Source organism: Argentina silus (assembly GCF_951799395.1).
Source record: "Argentina silus genome assembly, chromosome: 9".
In the NCBI taxonomy this organism is placed as follows: Eukaryota; Metazoa; Chordata; class Actinopteri; order Argentiniformes; family Argentinidae; genus Argentina; species Argentina silus.
This window is the reverse complement of record NC_139663.1, coordinates 22,756,951-22,778,028: the sequence shown is the minus strand read 5'-3', so window position 1 is coordinate 22,778,028 and position 21,078 is coordinate 22,756,951. Positions and strand designations below refer to the sequence as shown.

Sequence of the window (21,078 nt, the reverse complement as noted above, 5' to 3'; positions counted from 1 at the left end):
CTGACTTTGTGGAAAGTTTTCTGCGTTTATTTGGACGATGTTTTTGAAACTAGCTGGTTGTAAAGGATCACGATCTATGCACAAGTGTGGGGGGGTGGGGTGGGGTGGGGTGGGGTTGAGACCTCTACAAGGTTCTTCTCTTGCAGGGGTTTTGGGATCCAGTGTTGTATCTTTTGCGGGGGTGGAATGGGGGAGCTCACATGTTAAGTGGTTCCCCCCCACTATAACCCCCCCCCCCCCCCCCCCCCGACATCCTACTCCCCTGCCCTAATTCAGATTGACCTAGCGTTACATCACCATGCTGTGTATTCCTGAACCAGTGAGTATCTCACTCTCCAGCACTGTGGGATTTTAGCCCGTACACCCTTCAAGGTTACCTGTGTGTTCTCTCCTTTATGTTCTTTTGTTTTGGTGGGATGAGGGTCGGGGTGGGGGGAGGGATGAGGGTTTGGGTGGGATGAGGGAGGGATGGGGATAGGGCTGCTTTTTGCCTTTTGAATTTTTGAAATATTAAGGAAAAATGTCTGTACTGAGATTTAAAGAACAGTCAGTGGCTTGTAATGTTTTATTTTTCTCTCTGTATATCTTTCTCCTCATAGAATGTGATTGTTAAATGACATGCACCGAAAAAAATCTTTTCATGAACGATGGAGCTTCTTTCAAACTATTAATAAAATTGCAGTTTTTTCTTGGCTGTTGAAGGAGTGTGTCCTTCAGTCTGTGTCTTCCAACAGCTCAGATGCTTGGACATTGCATTGAAAAAGGCTGTTTTTCCGATCACCATTTCTTACGCTGTTACTGAATATTTCTCAAAGCGATTTGGAACGTCGACTAAATATAGGAAAAGATCTGTCATAGTAATTGTTGGATTTCAAATCCAAACTTTTGGAATGTAGAATTTTTTTTAAGGTTATTTTTGAGTGGGGCAGTCCCACTCTTATATCTGTTATTTTTGTTGGATAGAGATAGTGAAGAAAGACAGGAAGTGAGGAGGAGAGGGTCTGTCAGCAGGGCATGGGCCAGATTCTAACCCATGCTGACATGGGCCTATGGGCCTATGTAGGCCATGGTGCTAGACCACTGGACCACCCCAGGCCACAGTACTGGTGCCAGACCACTGGACCACCCGCAGTTAAATGCACTGACAGTACCATGGTGCCCTCTAGTGGACCATGACAGTGTTACATTTGAAAAACCAGAGGTGCTTTTGCTGCTGCATGAGATGACGTCATTACATCCCCAGTGAAAGACTAGCCCTGCTAGTAGATACAGTTATACTGTGTGTATGTTTGACAACAATATTGAATGAGTTAGTCTTTTCAGTGTTTACAACAGCATAACAGACAATGAGACAGTGAGATTAACATATTTATTTATCTATCAGCAAACAGGTCAGATTCAGTGGCATTAACAGCACTTGGTGTCAATCAGGACTTCATTTTGCATCATTGCTTGAGTGAACAAATCGCATGCACACCTCTATTATCTCCCTACGTGGTGCTAAAGATACAAACTAAAATAAAAACAACTTTAAAGTTGCTAGAGACGTCTATAAGCAAGTAAACAACACAATGGTACATGGAAACGAAATGACGAAAAGGTACTATTATAAGACCTCAAGTCCTCATGAATGATTTCATTTTCAATTCAACGCCCTGGGATCCATCAAGTTGAGACACTCTGAAGTCATCATTTTGTCTGAGGAGAGAGAGGTGGGAAAATGTGAGTTAATAATTGAGTTTTGGGTTCTTGGCGAGGTCTTAAGAGTCAACACCGTCAGCAGCTCCGACACGGTGGGGGAACATCGGTTCTCTTTCCAAGCAGAGAACAAACGAGCAGAGACTACATTTGCTCGTCAACTCAAGGCAGAGAACATCCTCCTTATATATATAAATATATATATATATATTAACCTTATAGAGAGTGACCAGGATGCTGTAGAGAAGAGAGATGAGGAAGAGGATGAGGAAGGTGCACGCCATGTTCCAGCTCTCTTCCACCAGGTCCTGCAGAATGGGAGCATGCTTGTTCTCATCGAAGAACACGGCCTCCTCAAGGACCTCTTTACAGAGGGTGAAACAGAGGTGCTCAGTGAGTTGTTATGTGTTCAGCAGTCTGGGCACCACCAAGATAAATCAGGGCATCACAGCAGATGCAGAAATGGACGACTTCCATTTTTACACAGACATCCCCATATGCATTAGAAATACATATGGGTACCACCCAATTGAATTGTGCCGTGTGTTTAATGAATCCGACGATCAAAAGGGAGGATTCTGATTCATTTAAAATACTTTTATCAATTGCTGATGTAGCCAGACTGGGTGCCAGAATACAACAACACTGCATTGTTGGCATGACAACAGACAGGTTGCTAAATAACAAACAGACTAGCAATAAGCTAATGCTCTCATTCAAAATCCCCCACATATACCAAAAATACCAATAATGGACATAAATTACCATAACATGACATAAATAAGAACCCCGTAGATAGATATGTATAATAACTGTTAAAATGAATAAAACAAAGTACTTATGTCCTCTGATGTGGGGGTGGCTGGGCAAACAGGCTAATGTGCTCATTCAAAACATCCCACATATAAGAGATGTGTGGCAAGACAGGCACCTGGTTTGGAGATGTTCCAGGCCAGGGTGTGGTTGGCGTGGGTCACCCTGCAGCTGTAGACTGCCCCTGGCACCCAGTCCTGGGGGGGCAGGTAAAGGCGGCTATGCAGGCTGAACTTTTCCCCAGGCCCCCTGCAGGGGGTGCTGGTGTTGTGGTTCCACAGCACCGTGGCGTCATCCAGCAGCCAGGTAACGTTGATGGTGGCAGGGCTGAAGCCAGACACCAGGCACACCAGCTCATCAGAACCCTGCAACAGGATGGCGGAGGGCTGGGAGGGGAGGACGGAGGCTAGGGGGAGAGACACAGTTTGGGGAGGGGGGGGTGGAATATATCAATAACACCCTGTGGCTCTCTCCTGGGGTGGGAATCGAACCAGCGACCTACCGATTGCTGGCCTCACTCAAAAAAAAAAAAAGAAAAGTATCATATAGCAAAGAAGAGAAATGTCACCCACCAAAGATGTCTCCAATGGAATTAGACAGCCAGCTGCTGGAGAACCCTTGGGTCACTTTGCAGGTGAAAGTGGTGTCTTTCTTCCAGTATTGTTTGTCGACAGAGAAACTTTTCGTGACGGAAAGGGGGTCTTTGGAGGCGGCCATTTCCACAAACTGTTTCTTAGAGATGTCGCTCCCGTTGGCCTGAAAGGTGACATGGAGGTCAATGGAAGAGAGTTGTGTGATGTCACACTCCAGCACAACACTGTCCCCCTTCAGTAAGCCTTGGAGAGACCTCCTGATCTGCACTGTGGGAGTGGAAGGCTCTGGAGAACACAGACACACACAAAACACAGAAGAGAAGGATCAACCCAAGGATAGGTTGGAGGACAAGATGGCAGCTTTCACCTGTGTGTACATGTCTTGCATACCAGTTATCTGCTGAATGCCCTATTTGACTAATTTATGCCTAAAATCCAGACCCAAACTAAACTGCTTATAACATTGGAAATATGATGATCAGATGCAAAAGCAGGATGCCTGTTGATAGGTAACACCTTGAAGTTGTGTGGATATGCTCAGTTCATACTTCATAATAACATACTACACATGACAGGGAGATAAAGTAAACAATAATAAAATTAATAATAAAATTAAAGAGGTTAATCGTGTTGATTCTAACCTGTAAAACGATGTGCGTTCTCAATGGGAGATTTGAAGCAGGGATGTTCAGCTTTGCATGTTATGGTCTTCAAGGTTTTCCATTTGTCTGAGGAGAGAGTCAGGTTATCACTGATGCTGCTGGGCTTGTACTCTCCATTCCTGTGTTTGTTTCCATCCAGAAGCCAGGACACTGTGGCTCCATATGCAGTGTTGACCACACATGTAGCTGTTGCACTGCTCTGTGACATCACTGTCCTGAATGTAGGGGTCTCCAGGAGAACAGAGGGAGCAGAGGAGGGAAGAGCTGACAGGAAGACAAACAAGGAACAAGAGGAGTTTTCATACAAGTAATAAACCAAGTGATGTTTTAAACATGACATCACAAATTGCACTTTGTACCCAGAACATTTCTAACCTTTGATGACCTCAGATCATCAAACCAAGTTATTCTGAACTCATAATATGTAGTGTGATGTCCTCAAAAAGAGTTTCAAGGCCAGTTTTCCTTTGAATGGTTAAGACAAAGTGCAAAGAATAGGCTACCTGCACATATATCTATGTTCTTGGTGACCTTTTTATCAAGATCCTTCTCGTTGACCTCACAGGTAAAGACCTCCCCCTGGTTCCACTCTTGCTGAGGCACTGTGATGTGACTGGCTACTGCCACATGTCCGTCTCCCCCCATCCTGATCTCATTGTCCACTGCAGGTTTGGGTTCAGATTCAGAGAGCCACTTGATCTGAGGGTTGAAGCCCCGTCCAGAGCACATCAGTCTCTGGCCTGCTGGGTCTGACTGCTCCCTGGGGACCAGACTGAGCTCCATGGACAGGTCTCCTATAGAAACAAAACAGGAAACATTCCATTTACCCCCTTTATAAAGAAGACAGAACAGTATGTCACTGAGTCCCTTGTCAAAAGTAACAGGAAAACAATAAAGTATCACATAAAAATTCTAACAAATATAAGAGTGGGACTGTTCCACTCAAAAAACACAAAAAGTATCATATAGCAAAGAAGAGAAATGTCACCCACCAAAGATGTCTCCAATGGAATTAGACAGCCAGCTTCTGGAGAACCCTTGGGTCACTTTGCAGGTGAAAGTGGTGTCTTTCTTCCAGTATTGTTTGTCGACAGAGAAACCTTTCGTGACGGAAAGGGGGTCTTTGGAGGCGGCCATTTCCACAAACTGTTTCTCAGAGATGTCGCTCCCGTTGGCCTGAAAGGTGACATGGAGGTCAATGGAAGAGAGTTGTGTGATGTCACACTCCAGCACAACACTGTCCCCCTTCAGTAAGCCTTGGAGAGACCTCCTGATCTGCACTGTGGGAGTGGAAGGCTCTGGAGAACACAGACACACACAAAACACAGAAGAGAAGGATCAACCCAAGGATAGGTTGGAGGACAAGATGGCAGCTTTCACCTGTGTGTACATGTCTTGCATACCAGTTGTCTGCTGAATGCCCTATTTGACTAATTTATGCCTAAAATCCAGACCCAAACTAAACTGCTTATAACATTGGAAATATGATGATCAGATGCAAAAGCAGGATGCCTGTTGATAGGTAACACCTTGAAGTTGTGTGGATATGCTCAGTTCATACTTCATAATAACATACTACACATGACAGGGAGATAAAGTAAACAATAATAAAATTAATAATAAAATTAAAGAGGTTAATCGTGTTGATTCTAACCTGTAAAACGATGTGCGTTCTCAATGGGAGATTTGAAGCAGGGATGTTCAGCTTTGCATGTTATGGTCTTCAAGGTTTTCCATTTGTCTGAGGAGAGAGTCAGGTTATCACTGATGCTGCTGGGCTTGTACTCTCCATTCCTGTATTTGTTTCCATCCAGAAGCCAGGACACTGTGGCTCCATATGCAGTGTTGACCACACATGTAGCTGTTGCACTGCTCTGTGACATCACTGTCCTGAATGTAGGGGTCTCCAGGAGAACAGAGGGAGCAGAGGAGGGAAGAGCTGACAGGAAGACAAACAAGGAACAAGAGGAGTTTTCATACAAGTAATAAACCAAGTGATGTTTTAAACATGACATCACAAATTGCACTTTGTACCCAGAACATTTCTAACCTTTGATGACCTCAGATCATCAAACCAAGTTATTCTGAACTCATAATATGTAGTGTGATGTCCTCAAAAAGAGTTTCAAGGCCAGTTTTCCTTTGAATGGTTAAGACAAAGTGCAAAGAATAGGCTACCTGCACATATATCTATGTTCTTGGTGACCTTTTTATCAAGATCCTTCTCGTTGACCTCACAGGTAAAGACCTCCCCCTGGTTCCACTCTTGCTGAGGCACTGTGATGTGACTGGCTACTGCCACATGTCCGTCTCCCCCCATCCTGATCTCATTGTCCACTGCAGGTTTCGGTTCAGATTCAGAGAGCCACTTGATCTGAGGGTTGAAGCCCCGTCCAGAGCACATCAGTCTCTGGCCTGCTGGGTCTGACTGCTCCCTGGGGACCAGACTGAGCTCCATGGACAGGTCTCCTATAGAAACAAAACAGGAAACATTCCATTTACCCCCTTTATAAAGAAGACAGAACAGTATGTCACTGAGTCCCTTGTCAAAAGTAACAGGAAAACAATAAAGTATCACATAAAAATTCTAACAAATATAAGAGTGGGACTGTTCCACTCAAAAAACACAAAAAGTATCATATAGCAAAGAAGAGAAATGTCACCCACCAAAGATGTCTCCAATGGAATTAGACAGCCAGCTTCTGGAGAACCCTTGGGTCACTTTGCAGGTGAAAGTGGTGTCTTTCTTCCAGTATTGTTTGTCGACAGAGAAACCTTTCGTGACGGAAAGGGGGTCTTTGGAGGCGGCCATTTCCACAAACTGTTTCTCAGAGATGTCGCTCCCGTTGGCCTGAAAGGTGACATGGAGGTCAATGGAAGAGAGTTGTGTGATGTCACACTCCAGCACAACACTGTCCCCCTTCAGTAAGCCTTGGAGAGACCTCCTGATCTGCACTGTGGGAGTGGAAGGCTCTGGAGAACACAGACACACACAAAACACAGAAGAGAAGGATCAACCCAAGGATAGGTTGGAGGACAAGATGGCAGCTTTCACCTGTGTGTACATGTCTTGCATACCAGTTGTCTGCTGAATGCCCTATTTGACTAATTTATGCCTAAAATCCAGACCCAAACTAAACTGCTTATAACATTGGAAATATGATGATCAGATGCAAAAGCAGGATGCCTGTTGATAGGTGACACCTTGAAGTTGTGTGGATATGCTCAGATCATACTTCATAATAACATACTACACATGACAGGGAGATAAAGTAAACAATAATAAAATTAATAATAAAATTAAAGAGGTTAATCGTGTTGATTCTAACCTGTAAAACGATGTGCGTTCTCAATGGGAGATTTGAAGCAGGGATGTTCAGCTTTGCATGTTATGGTCTTCAAGGTTTTCCATTTGTCTGAGGAGAGAGTCAGGTTATCACTGATGCTGCTGGGCTTGTACTCTCCATTCCTGTATTTGTTTCCATCCAGAAGCCAGGACACTGTGGCTCCATATGCAGTGTTGACCACACATGTAGCTGTTGCACTGCTCTGTGACATCACTGTCCTGAATGTAGGGGTCTCCAGGAGAACAGAGGGAGCAGAGGAGGGAAGAGCTGACAGGAAGACAAACAAGGAACAAGAGGAGTTTTCATACAAGTAATAAACCAAGTGATGTTTTAAGATCATCAAACATGAGTTTCAAGGCCAATTTTCCTGTGAACATTTAAGACAAAGTGCAAAGAATAGGGAAATTGCACTTTGCATCAAGCACATTGATTTAATGTGGCACCTCTACTCCTGGGCACCGATGTACTGACCCACCTGAACAAATGCTGGTGGTCTTTTCAGACTTTACTCCACTGTGGGTGGCCTCGCATGTAACCTTTGACCCCTTTATCCATTTGCTCAGGTTCAACTCCAGCTGGCTGCTCAGACTAAAGGTTTTCTCCACCCCCTCCACACTCCGAAGCTTGGTTTGGACCGGGGAGGCGTCCAGACGATTGCCGTCCAGCAGCCATTCCACACTCAGCGTGTCTGGGTAGAACCCGCTCAAGGTGCAGAGGAGTCCCACCTCCGACGCACCCTCCTTGTCCTCCCAGAGGGGGTACAGGGCGATGTTTGGAGGAACAATCGCTGAATAAATGTGGACATAAAAAAAAAAAAGAACTTTCGGGTCATTTCATAGTTTGATAGATTAGCTTAAGTGATGGATCACAGATGCAAGTGTAATGTTGTGCAAGCATTAAAACTATATACTTTTGGTTGACAGAAACAAGGGGTCAGATGTTTTGATTACATAGAAATGTGAATTATTTTAGATTCAAAACAAATTTGACATACCTTTCTCTTTGTATAGTCTTAAGAAATCACACATATATATCATTATGACTTGTTATATAATGGACAGTAGAGGGCAGAATTGTGAGGGTCGTTGATGGGCCATGACAGCTGATAGTGGTCAGGTGGTTGTGGAGCTCGTGGGCTGACAGGCAGATGTCAGAGCAGGATGGGCCTCAGCCAGCAGGCATGCAGCAGGCGGAAGCGCGGGGGAACACCCTGGTCTCAAAAAAGCATCCAAACAGAAGTGAAACGTGGTGCTGACTAACCAAGTGTGTCAGAAGCCAGGTGCGAGGTCTGCTCATGGCTGTTATTTGCATGTATCTGAACCTTTAGGATTGGAGCTCTGTCCTCAGGTCTGTTAGGTGATTGATTACGACATTGTGTTCAGCTCTCGTTCTCTTGCCAACCCTATTATTAACATGAAGCTATCTCTAAGTAGTTTGCATACCAAGTGGCGCACGGACGATTGAGTCCAGGTGGGTCAATGCAGAACACATTATGCAAACCTCAAACTGCACAAGGACACTCAAGTTGAATTAACCTGCACATCAAAACCACAATAACCATTCAATTGGAACCAAACTTCCAAACCAAAGTTAAATAATAAGCATGAAATATGTACCAAAATAGCTGCATTTTCTGATTGGACGGCACAAAGATGAATAAAGATGAAAACACTCTTTAATAAATATGTTAACTTCAAACTTTTATTGTTTAAAGAGGGTTAAAAGGTACAATTAAATATTTACAAATCTATGAATCTACATTCTACAGATTCAAACAAATGTAATAGTAAATACAATCAGGAATACAACTACAGCTAAACATGTTTAATTATCAGTAAGTTCTTCAAAATGTGTAAACAAGGCTTCTTCATTTGACCTGAAATTAGAAGCAAACATTTATTAACATGCAGACATAACCCCCTCAAACTATAATTAAGAAGTGTGACGCCATCTCATTTCTCAAACTATAAACTATTCGGTTGATTCAAAGGGTTTACATGAAATAACCCCATGTGTCCTCTCATTAGTCTTTGTAGAATCTAATAGAATGTTTTTGTTATTAAGGATTAGGCAGAAACTCCGCGGATTCAGCCACGATTTTCTCAAGACCGAATTTACATATCTGCGGTGAACTTGACGCCTCGACTGCATACAGTCAGTCGGTCAACGACACGACCACGAATTGAATTCTAACATGCCAGAATTGCCTGGTCAGTTGGCCAGTTTGACAGGTGCTCCAAGGCAACATATAGGATGCTCAACCAATGGGATCTTGTGAACAATATCAATGCGCAAATTGCGCCTGGGGACCATACTATAGAATACTTACTAAGTGTTAATACATAATACATTCACATTCTCGATTTGGAACCATGAAATTGACAAACAACATGTGGAGTTCCGGCAGGACTAAAGCTGCATTTATAGACCTACCTAGGAAAAATGATCAATAATATTAGAAATTCAATTTATTTGGTGAGAATAGACAGTTTCTGGTGTCCCTTCTCGTTGGTTAGAATCGTCTGTGTTTGTGAAAACCTGTATATGAAAATTACTGGCATTATCCTAGTTTTTGCTCAGGCAAATATGACAGGTTTGCAAGTTTCAATACACCCTTGCATCCAAATAAAACAAATCTGGCCACACCTTTGGTACACACAAAACTAAATGTCTTCCCCCACATTCAATCCTCAGTATACTTCCCTCCCCATAAATCACATGCCATTACCTTGATGGCTGTGGCTCCAACACCATACAACAGAGTAATGAGGAAGAGGATGATGAAGGTCAGGGCGGTGTTCCCCATGCTGTCTCTGTCAGTTTCCATACCGGCGTCAGTCAACACAAGGCACTCTAGAAATGACAGCAGTGTTTTTGTGTCACATCGTCAATTATTAATCAATTATTAATCAATTATTGTCAGCTTCTAAATTAGACGACATTCTGAAACTTAATGCACCCTCCCAAAATGAAAGGACGTCAAAGCAGCAGTGAAGGTGACCGTAACTCGCTACAGAATGACTTGCCATACGACCCGGTTAGTTTGTAATTGGACCTTCAGCGACTTGGCTCGGCTTGTGAACAAGAATTATGGCTCCTAAGCTACTGTGGCACCACAGAATTGGATTTAAAAGGAGTACTTTACTCACAATCATGTTCAAGTATATTTCCATCAGTCCACAAGTACAGTATGGTCCCAAAATATCAATAAGTTGTGCGCTTTAAAGCCTCACAGATACCCTAATGATACGCTTCCATTTACTTCTTGGAATAGTAATTTGATCAAACTTCAAACAACTTCCAGGAAGGAAGTTTGCCACTAGGATATCTGTGAGGCTTCAGGCTGTATTTTGGGAGCATACTTATGGTGGACTGATAAGAAATATACCTGAAAATGATTTGAGTGAAGTACTCCTTTAATATGGGAAAGACTCAGTAGAGGCAGCAGAAGCACACAGGACACAGGCTGTGTGACACAGGACAAGCTCAGGACACAGGACAAACTCAGGACAAGCTCAGGACACAGGACAAACTCAGGACACAGGACAAGCTCAGGACACAGGACAAACTCAGGACACAGGACAAACTCAGCGTAATCAGATGTGGTGCACTAAGTGTATGAGGAAGGTTTTAGCTTCAGGTATTATCTCTGTTATGAATGTGGAAGAGTGGATTTCCTCAGTGAAAACCTTCACAACGTACAGCTACAGTACAGCAAATGTGCTAAAGGATCTTTAAACTCTTCAGCTATTCTACCTCTCTGCTCACTACAATCGTAACTACCACTCCATATTTCCTTCTCATTGTTGGTTAAGGAACCATATTTTAATATGTTTGAGACCACACCTGGCTCTCATTTTCCCTTATGTGCTTACTTCTATTCGTGCTGTGTGAGAGTTCACATTCATTCTTCAGAGAGAGTCACTGCACTTCAACTACCGTAACTTAAAGCATTGCACAGAGTAAGAGGACGGCACAGACATGAGAAGTAATGGCACGGGACATACGACCGGGATTATGAATTAAAATGTTTTTATTTTTTTATTCTGCACTCAAAAAAAGACACAGCATGTCATCACAAACACAAACACACACAACAAGCAGAGCGTCACAAAACAAACACCACGACAGCTCTACTGGGCTTTGCAGCTCTGGGGGATGTTCAGGCTGAGGTTGACTAGGTTGGGCTTCTCAGAGGTTTTGTCCAGGGATCTGATGAGCATTTGGGTGGACTTCATCACGCTGTCGTGGTAAACGACGCAGCTGTACACCACTTCATTGTTCCTCCAAAAGGCATTGCTAAAGGTTAGCTGACCATAGACAGAGTAGGTGTCTCCTGTCTGAATCGGGTCAGTGGTGTTGAATTGGTACGTGGTCGAATTCATGGTTTCCTGCACGGGTAAATCATTAACAAGCCAAGTCACTGCAACCTCTTTGGGGTAGAAGTCTTTGACATAGCAAGTCAGGGTCACCATATCACTGCTAGTTTGTTCCACTGGTGCCAGCAGAAAAACAGATGGACGCTTCTGCACACCCCCTAGAAGCATGAGAAAACAGTTAGGCCGTTTCCACAGGTTAGGCCAAGTCCTGGACTAAATCAAAGACTATTGAAGATGCTTAGTCCAGGAGAAGGCTTTTATCTTGGTTAAGGGAACTGTAACATTCTTTCTGCAGATAAACACTGACAGCCATTCGGGCACACTCATGCTACACTGGAGATGTTAGCTAATTTAATACACTTCGAACATGCTAATTTAGGGTCCATTGACTTCCATTGGATTTTGGTTAAAAATGCTATCAATTAGCTGTTAGTGTCAGAGCCCAGACAAACAGAACTGAAGTGTTGATTGAAGTCTGTAATTTGTAATTTGGGTGAACTGAAATCTTTAAGACACAACATTAACTTAAATGAGGAAGTGTGGAACCAAAATGTCTGCCTTACCATTCTCCCTTGTGTATGTTTTCTTTGGTCTATCGATGTCGTCTTTGTGCTCAACAACACAGATGAACTTTGCCCCCTTGCTCCAATCGTCATACAGGATGTCGACCGCAGCAGTGAAGATTACGTTGTCGCCTCGTATACTTTTGGACGGCCTGCTTACAAAGGTTTTTCCTTCCTCATTCTCCCATGTGACCGTCTCAACGCCAGGCACCACCTCAGTGACCTCGCACACAAGCTCTGCTCTTTTAAGGATGAACATGTCCTCAAGAGAGGGTGGGACGATATGGATGTCCACAGACTCACTGCAGCCTTGACCCGCTGAAAAAGGATGCAGGGAAGGTCAGACGTGTGGAACAGAGGCAAAGCAATTGGAGCTGCAACACAATTGTTTCGATCACAGTTTTACACTTTACTGTCTGTGATCCGTCCTCAAAGACACTGGTCACTGAATCCCACAAAAGGCCAATTTGATACAATTAAAAGAAATTGTTTATTACTATTGACTTGGAACAAACTAGTATCAAAAGTATATTCTTATTGGAACACATTTATCTACTGAGAAAAAAGGTGTTAAATAGATTAAGGTGTCAAATAGATTACCCTCAAGAGTATTTATCACTTGTTTTAAAGATAATTTAGACACTAAGATGACAAATGGATGAATTGTACTTACTGTTTGAGGAAGAGTACTCCACAGATTTGGATAGGTTTCCAGCTTTGTGCTCAAACATGCATGTGAACTCTGTTTGTGCGTCCAGCCAATCGGCGTCTTTGACCTGGAGATAGCTGATGGCACTATAAAGAGCCGCCTCGTCCACCTTCCCGCTCTCATAAGACGTGTTAATCTCATATTTCGGCTGCACACCCGCATCTTTGTCACTTTGTTTTCTCATCCATTTGATGGCGTAAGGTTTGGGTGAAAAGCCAATGGCAAAGCAGGCGAAGGAAGCCGTCTGATTCTGTTCCATCTCCTCCTTAGAGGGGGTCATAACGTAAAGAGACGGGGACTGCAGCAACTCAACTGAAAAACAAACGTACACATATATGGATGCAGAAGCTGACACGAAAAAAACATATGCAGATGCTAGTAGAGGAACAAAACAGTGGAACGGAAAGGACGTTTCTTAAATGTAATGCCTCACATGGCTTGATAAACCAGTTGACTTATGTATGACTAACTGATTGGAAGCTTAGAGTTTTTCTTATCCATTCTTGTCTTTAACACCTTTATTAAAAGCGACAGTTTGGTCCAGTTCTGGAACGTGCCTGGCACAATCCCCAGATAATAGCTACCGTGGCTGCTTGGCCACTTTAATGATCAAATTACAGATTGATGGGTTCAGACGCATGACACATGAAACATAAGTCATAATAAAATGACATAATTAAAGCAACTTTCATTTGACGATTGCCTTTCCATTTGTATTACCGCGACAAGCCAGACACACAGAAACAGATTTACAGCAGAACTGCTTCACGATGTGAACATACACTATACAGTCATGTAGTATGCAAAGATTTAGACTATAGGCATCACAAAAAGGGTATGCAGGCAGATGAAAGCAAACAGAGCCCAACACTCATCGCAACCTGCCGGTCCAGAGGAGGCACGCACAGGGAGAGACAGTTAGCGACCAGTCACAGAAACACAGGCGAGCTGCAGCCGCTCCAACCCAGCACAGAGCCTCAACCACCTGACTCAACTATCTGAGTACAGTAGTGTTTTTATCTTTATACTTCCCCACGTCACATGTCTAACTCCAGACATTAGATGTTTGATCAGGCGAGCTAAAAGAACGTTTTTGTAAGACTGAGGGGTAAACAAGACTAGGAATATGACATTATATTTGTATTGCTTCAAATGCCCAAATGTCCAGACGTCCATGTCAAGTTTTGGCCAAAATAGGCTACAAAAGTAAATTCTTACTCATTCAATTTGATCTGCAACTTGCAATACATTTAATAGGCTACGCGTCTATCAATACATTTAATAGGCTTGGCGTTTATCAATACATTTAATAGGCTACGCATCTATCAATACATTTAATAGGCTACGCGTCTATCAACACATTTAATAGGCTAGGCGTCTATCAACACATTTAATAGGCTACGCGTCTATCAATACATTTAATAGGCTTGGCGTTTATCAATACATTTAATAGGCTACGCATCTATCAATACATTTAATAGGCTACGCGTCTATCAACACATTTAATAGGCTAGGCGTCTATCAATACATTTAATAGGCTACGCGTCTATCAATACATTTAATAGGCTACGCGTCTATCAACACATTTAATAGGCTAGGCGTCTATCAACACATTTAATAGGCTACGCGTCTATCAATACATTTAATAGGCTACGCGTCTATCAACACATTTAATAGGCTACGCGTCTATCAATACATTTAATAGGCTACGCGTCTATCAATACATTTAATAGGCTACGCGTCTATTCATACATGCGGTATTTTCAGTTCATCACTCATAAGTTCAAAGAAGCATAGATACGCTTATCTTGTGATTTTAGCATTATCCCAGTTGCATAAAATAACTTCATATTTCCCCCTCCCAAAATGTTTTTGCTCCTTTCATAAGAATGCATTTTTGCTGTCTACTGTGCAGCAGCTCAGCCTACAGTATATTGTAATTCAATAAGGATGTCTGGCCTGAAGAGGTTTTTTTTTTTTTTTTTTTAGCATAAACCACATTTAACATGTACTGTTCTAGTAAATTAGAAGACGGATACAATATTGTAAGAATAGGACCCATTGTAAACGTAATTAAGCCTACCTATGCAGTAGATGCTTGAGAAATCATGTTTTAACAAAGTCATACTATATAAAGGGTGATGTAAAATATCCTTACATCTGGTGTCAATATGGCAATAGTCACCATTTATACAGCGTGATATTTCAGCGTCATCACAGAACTTTATTAACGGTTTACAAACCTTTCTTTAAAGCTTCATTCACTACCGGTCATTTCAAGTGGGACCAAATAAAACATTTCCTAATTTCCTCCCCCAAAATGATTAGATTGCAGAATCTTACCTGGTGGATCTGGTATCACAGGTTTTGCCTCTGCATTACCCGCTGAGTGTTCCACAGCGCACTTGAAGTCCTTCTTCGCCTCCCAATCCGCCTTCTTGACACGGACTTGGCTGACCGCCATGTACTTCCCGCCCTTCTGGACGGCCGGGTACTGAAGGAAGTCCGTCAGGGCGCTGCCGGTGGGCTCGGTCCATTTGAAGGACAGGGAGGCTGGGGTGAAGCCCGTGGCGAGGCAGCCCAGAGTTACCAGGTCCCCAGTTCCAGACCCACATTGTGCCAGAGGGAACACAGTTGGGGCAGTCGGTGCGGCTAAGATAACACATGTTTTTATTAGTTTATGAATACAAACTGTAATAGCCTCGACACAGAATAGAAGTAAATGTTTCCCCGCTAATATTGCGATGACATTTCTTTTGACTGATTCAGTCATTTTTGTTGCCCGACTAAAGATTGCGCCTTAAGTTTTTGTTGTTGTTGTTGTTCTGCATGAGAACGAATGGGTTATGGGACAGCTTTAGGTCTTGAACATAATTCTTTAACTTAGTGAAAATTCGAAATGTTCTCTATTTCCATAAGTTCTAATATTGAAACGACTCAAAGTATTTGGTATTCTGTTTACGTAATAACGACTGAGCTTGCTTATTAGGAAGCCTATTACCATAAACAAAAACACATTTTGAGATATAGCTCACACTCAGTTCAAAAAATGTTATCCGAAGCATCAAAAATATGTTTTAAAAACTTTTTTAGCGATTAACATTCTTAACATTCTTCTTAGACAGCTATGAAACAATTGTGCAGCACTGCTACTGAATGCCCAATCTAAACATACATATGAACTATACGATTTTTAACATCTCATAACAATACGCGACCTAATTTCAAATAATTAAAACATTAGTATTAATGTTATGAAATTGATAAATCCTGTAACTCTTACCTGATGAGACGGTTACCATTGTACCCTGACCCCAGTAGTCGAAAGCACCGTAGCACAGTGCTGAATGAATTGACCGACTGGCACAAAAAGGCCATCTCTACGATGCCTGACTATCATAATAGTAACCCTATCTAAACATACACTTTCAAATAAAAGTCCAACGTATAAAGTATCAATTAACAGAATTAGAGAAAGCTTAAGATGGCTCTTTTTTACCTGCTGACACGGTCACCATTGTGCCTTTCCCCCAGTAGTCGAAGTAGACACAGTGACTGGTCTGACCAATAGTTCGTACACAATCCTTCAAAGTAAGTAAGGACCGACTGGTACAAAAAAGCAACATCTAAGATGCCAATCTATAATGATAGTAACCCTATCTAAAGGGTGCTAAAATTAGGTCAGACTCACTGCACCCTTTGGTATTTCCATGTTTATTGTAAGCCTAATGCTCATACTATTTTTTACTTTTGCAAGTGTGTCACACGTTGAATGATATACACACGAAGCTTGATACCAGATGGACGTTTTTACGAGGACATTTGATTACTTATTTCAGCAGAAAGGTATCCGTGTACGATTTAGACATTTCATTGAAGATTACAAAATATGAAAGTGAAGAGTTGAAAGTCTTACCTGATGAAACTGTAACCATTGTGCCTTTCCCCCAGTAGTCAAAAGCATCGTCACGGTGCAAAGAACCAGCACGTGCGACGCACAAAAACCTTTGTGCCTAATAATTACGCTTTTCTTAGTATTGTAGCTCAGACTAATTAGACTTTGCAGTTTAATATGCTTATCGATGAATTCGTGTATGCTACTGTATTTTTACACGTATAAATCAACAGTGATGTAATATGCGGGTGATCAATTAAAAATCAAATATGGCCAAATATAGCATTGAATCGAGTTTGATAGTTGACATTTAAACAGCCTGAAACCAAGCCGAATAAGCAAAATGGTCCCAACCATCCTCACATTTTGCAGCATACTGTTAGAGCATAACACAATGGAATGCTGTCTTAACGGTTTAAGAAACGTCTACAATACGTTTTTCTGTCTGCATATTCCTTCAAATCAATTTACGTTGAAATGATGATACTCTACTTTCCTTACCTGATGAAATAGTAACCATGGTGCCTGTTCCCCAATAGTCGAAACGGTCGTCACAGTGCAATATTTCAATACACGCTACGCACAAAAACTAACCCCAATAGGGTGTAAAACCAAATCTTTCAAGTGTTAAGTAGCCACTTTCAAATAAAAGTCCAACGTAAGGACCTGAATATCTACTCGTAAACTGCCATTAAAACATCTGTTGATATTGTCCTTAAGGTATCCTTGATGCGCGTTCTGACTTTTGGTATAATGGATCCTTATCATTTTGACCAAATAAAAGACGCCTTTAAGCGACCTAATTGTTTTCATTCATGATTTCAATGATTTTAAAAATGAAAACGAATAAGCTACTTGATGTCATACCGGAAGAAAAGTGGATGCTTCACTAACCTCATGTCGTGGCATCCTGATGGTCGGGTCAATCCCTTGGGACATGCTTCCTCTTTGGGCACATAAGCGCTGCATAAAACCAACGTGTTTTTCTTCAATGGGTTGAGTGAGTTGTGTGAGCCCCTTCGCCAGAAACAGGTACACTGTTAGAAGAAAGTGACTCAAAACATGCATATTGTGTTTTGAACCATGGTGTACCTAAGCTAATATGTGGTGTACTAACCCACGACCACACAACCAACAAATGTCTCCAAAAAAGCGATAATCAACAAATGCCGAAAACGAACTTATAACCTCTCTATTAGCTGGAAATCAAAACAAAAGACTGGTTCACTCTCCTCTCTCACCGACCAACTGGAGCATTGGGCACCCAGGATCTATAGAGCCTGGCTGTGCCAACAAAGGTGCCAGAAATAATGACAAACGAGGTGACCAGCACAGGTGAAACACCTGAGGGCCAATGAGGTGACCATCAGTGTCACTCCTCACTGAACTGCCTGCATTTACCCAAACTCAACAACCAAGCGAAAAACGATACCTCAGCGGCAAATGAAATGCAGGATATCGTAACAGTGTTTGAATGTAAACCCAATAAAAATGCTATGATACACTGAATGTGATTTAGCACACCGTTACAGTGCAACGAAACACCCACAGTGGTTCCTAAATCAGACTGTTGGCCTAGAGAGAGTGTGGCGAGGAAGTGAATGTTATTTTTTCTCTGCACTTAAAAGCAACATCCAAACTCTAACATTCGGTTGGTACAGTGTGGCATGTTTGGCCCGGCTTCGTCATACAAGGCTAATCAAATAACATACGTGAACAATCAGTGATAACATTAGCAATGAGAGAGAAAACGTGCACAATTCTGATATTTGCAGAATAAAGAAATGCAGATTAAATAATTGTTTACAGTAACAGTCTGCAATGAAGGGGCTTGAACACTGATCATCTGTTCATCGGGCAAACAGACATATACCACTCTATTCTCTACTCCAGACAGACATATACCACTCTATTCTCTACTCCAGACAGACATATACCACTGAAAATACAATTGATTTCTCCTGATGCAGTCTGAGAGAGTTGAGCGTATTGCCAAGTAGTCATTAACATTGTTTCTTTTTTAGGCTTTTTACACTGCTTGTAGTTACAAGTGACCATGTTTGCTTGCATACCTGTACACAACCACAGTACTTGGATCAATTGATAGTTCCGATATTAATCTTGTATTGTTGATATGCTAACTTGTTCCTTCACTGCTTGTAGTTCATAATCATGGTGTGTATTGCTCCTTAGTCTGGTAAACAGAAAATACTGCCTTAGTCCTGTTTTTTATTGTCTGGTCAACTTGTTGTCCCCTACGTGTGTCACAAAATTCTGTCCGTTCGTATGTCACACGCTTTATCTCCGACACCACTGGGACCATTTTGATGAAACTTGGGTGAATGATGCATCTTGCCATACAGATGCAGCATTTACAAAATTACAACGATTGGTCCAATTTTGACTAAACCATGGCGAACGATGCGTCTTGCCATAGAGATTGTTTACAAACATCATAATAGGGTGCAAACTAGAGTGCTAGGAGTGGAGCCTAATGCAGTAGGCCTATAGCCTCATGAATTTAGGAATCATATTTTGAGAAATCAACACAAATCTTTAAGAAGCCAGTCTGATAATGTATTAAATAAGCACTGCAGCTTCCAGTAACTTTTCAGTCTGGCTCAGGATGCAGCTGTAGGAGTGCATCCTAATGCAGCAGGCCCAGAGCCTGACACATCTCAAAACTGATTGGCTGTGGAGTGCAACAACAAAAGCTGCATCTTAAGTATTTGAAAGTATTTGAGTATTCAAAAGCAGCCTAAGACAAAAGGGTGGTAATTGCCTGAACCGAGCTTCCTTTGGTACAAGCCTCCTGTTTACTTGGCTACATGCCACTTCAGCTTTAACTTCTTGTCCTTGGTCTGATGTATAGAAATACAATATATATATATTTTTTAAATGTCTTGTTAACTAAAATATGTGTTGATTAAACGGATTAATCTACAGTATGAATATGTACAGCGCTACTATTCATGATAGAAAAAATGTTGCTATTTTTTCAGGGGTTTATCTTCAAATTAAAAGTGTTCAATTCGCTGTTACTGTAAGCTTTCAGCAACTGCCCCCAGTGTGTTTTTTAGCAACAGACTGTAAACTTAGACAAGCAGCCTTGGTTCATGTTATAGTTGTGGTGTCTTTAGCCCCCCGTCCAAACAAGGTTTCAATGTGCCTGTAGTCTGCAGAGAGGAAGCACCTGTTCTATCCGTGTGGTAAATCATGAAGCTGGTTTCCTGTCTGTTACTGCTCATTACATAAATAGTAACCAGTGCAGATAACCTCTACCACACAAGGGTTAGGGTTAGGGTTAGGGTTAGGGTTAGATAACCTCTACCACACAAGGGTTAGGGTTAGGGTTAGGGTTAGGGTTAGGGTTAGGGTTAGATAACCTCTACCACACAAGGGTTAGGGTTAGGGTTAGGGTTAGGGTTAGGGTTAGATAACCTCTACTACACAAGGGTTAGGGTTAGGGTTAGGGTTAGATAACCTCTACTACACAAGGGTTAGGGTTAGATAACCTCTACTACACAAGGGTTAGGGTTAGGGTTAGGGTTAGGGTTAGATAACCTCTACCACACAAGGGTTAGGGTTAGGGTTAGGGTTAGGGTTAGGGTTAGGGTTAGATAACCTCTACCCTCTCATTGCATTAGAATAAAAGTTAATGTAGGGACTTTTTGTTTCCTTTCAACCCAAAATGCAATGACAGGCCTTGAAAAGTTGTTAATTTCATATTGTCAGTTAAATGGATCAATTGGGTATATGGAATGTGAGCATATCAACATTTTGATTTGACGGTCTTGTTGCACAAGATGCATTATGTTTGTACATGACTGTACATGTTCTTCTATCTTGTTTTCAGTGCTTACATCAGGGTTTCCAGTGTTAATGTATGAGGCCTGCATAATGGAAGGTGGGATTTCAGCATGATGTTTGGTAACAGTGCTCTAAATCAGCTCAGTTTGTGGCAAGTGTTTTCATATGAATAGCTCAGTTTGTGGCAAGTGTTTTCATATGAATAGTTCACTTGAGTCAGCTGTGTGTGCCATGTGCTCTTAAGGCAAAAAACCTGAGGTTTTTGTTCTGGCGTGTATCACCGTGGTGACCACCCCCCAAGTACACTGTGACACGCGTCATTACAAAAACTCATTCCTCATGCTCTCAGTTAAACTCTATCATATTTGATGTTTTCTATTCCTACCATCAGAACTGGCAAGGCAAGGCAACTTTATTTATATAGCACATTTCATACACGAGGCAGACTCAAAGTGCTTCACATAAAAGCATGTCATACAATAAAATGAAGAAGAATTGGTGTAATGTGTTCAATTTCTTTTTTTTTGGTAAGAACTCTAGCAGCAGAGTTCTGAACAAGCTGTAGCTGCCTAATAGTTTTTTTTCGGAAAACCTGCAACGGACTATTAC

At 42.0% G+C, this 21,078-nt stretch overlaps 1 protein-coding gene, 1 long non-coding RNA gene and 1 gene segment (V, D, J or C); all 3 read right to left on the bottom strand.

Annotated features, from left to right (window-relative positions):
* Nucleotides 1–1,361: 1,361 nt before the first annotated feature.
* LOC310809918 (uncharacterized protein) lies at nucleotides 1,362–8,150 on the bottom strand (the record flags this gene model as incomplete). Its single annotated transcript, XM_083677439.1, has 13 exons — nucleotides 1,362–1,698; nucleotides 1,914–2,062; nucleotides 2,630–2,917; nucleotides 3,084–3,389; nucleotides 3,746–4,030; nucleotides 4,270–4,560; nucleotides 4,759–5,064; nucleotides 5,421–5,705; nucleotides 5,945–6,235; nucleotides 6,434–6,739; nucleotides 7,096–7,380; nucleotides 7,589–7,900; nucleotides 8,108–8,150. The coding sequence occupies 13 exons, from the start codon at nucleotides 8,148–8,150 to the stop codon at nucleotides 1,690–1,692; spliced, it is 3,156 nt and encodes a 1,051-aa protein (XP_083533565.1). The 3' UTR covers nucleotides 1,362–1,689.
* Nucleotides 8,151–8,787: 637 nt separating this feature from the next.
* Nucleotides 8,788–10,017, bottom strand: LOC310810315. The gene is made up of 2 exons (XR_014554426.1): nucleotides 9,842–10,017; nucleotides 8,788–8,989 (listed from the first exon to the last, which is right to left on the bottom strand). It is a non-coding gene; the product is annotated as an uncharacterized lncRNA (long non-coding RNA).
* A 1,111-nt stretch (nucleotides 10,018–11,128) lies between these two features.
* On the bottom strand, nucleotides 11,129–16,750 carry LOC310809162 (Ig mu chain C region membrane-bound form-like). The segment is given in 5 exons: nucleotides 16,681–16,750; nucleotides 15,108–15,416; nucleotides 12,729–13,076; nucleotides 12,056–12,373; nucleotides 11,129–11,650 (listed from the first exon to the last, which is right to left on the bottom strand).
* Between the last annotated feature and the right edge of the window lie 4,328 nt (nucleotides 16,751–21,078).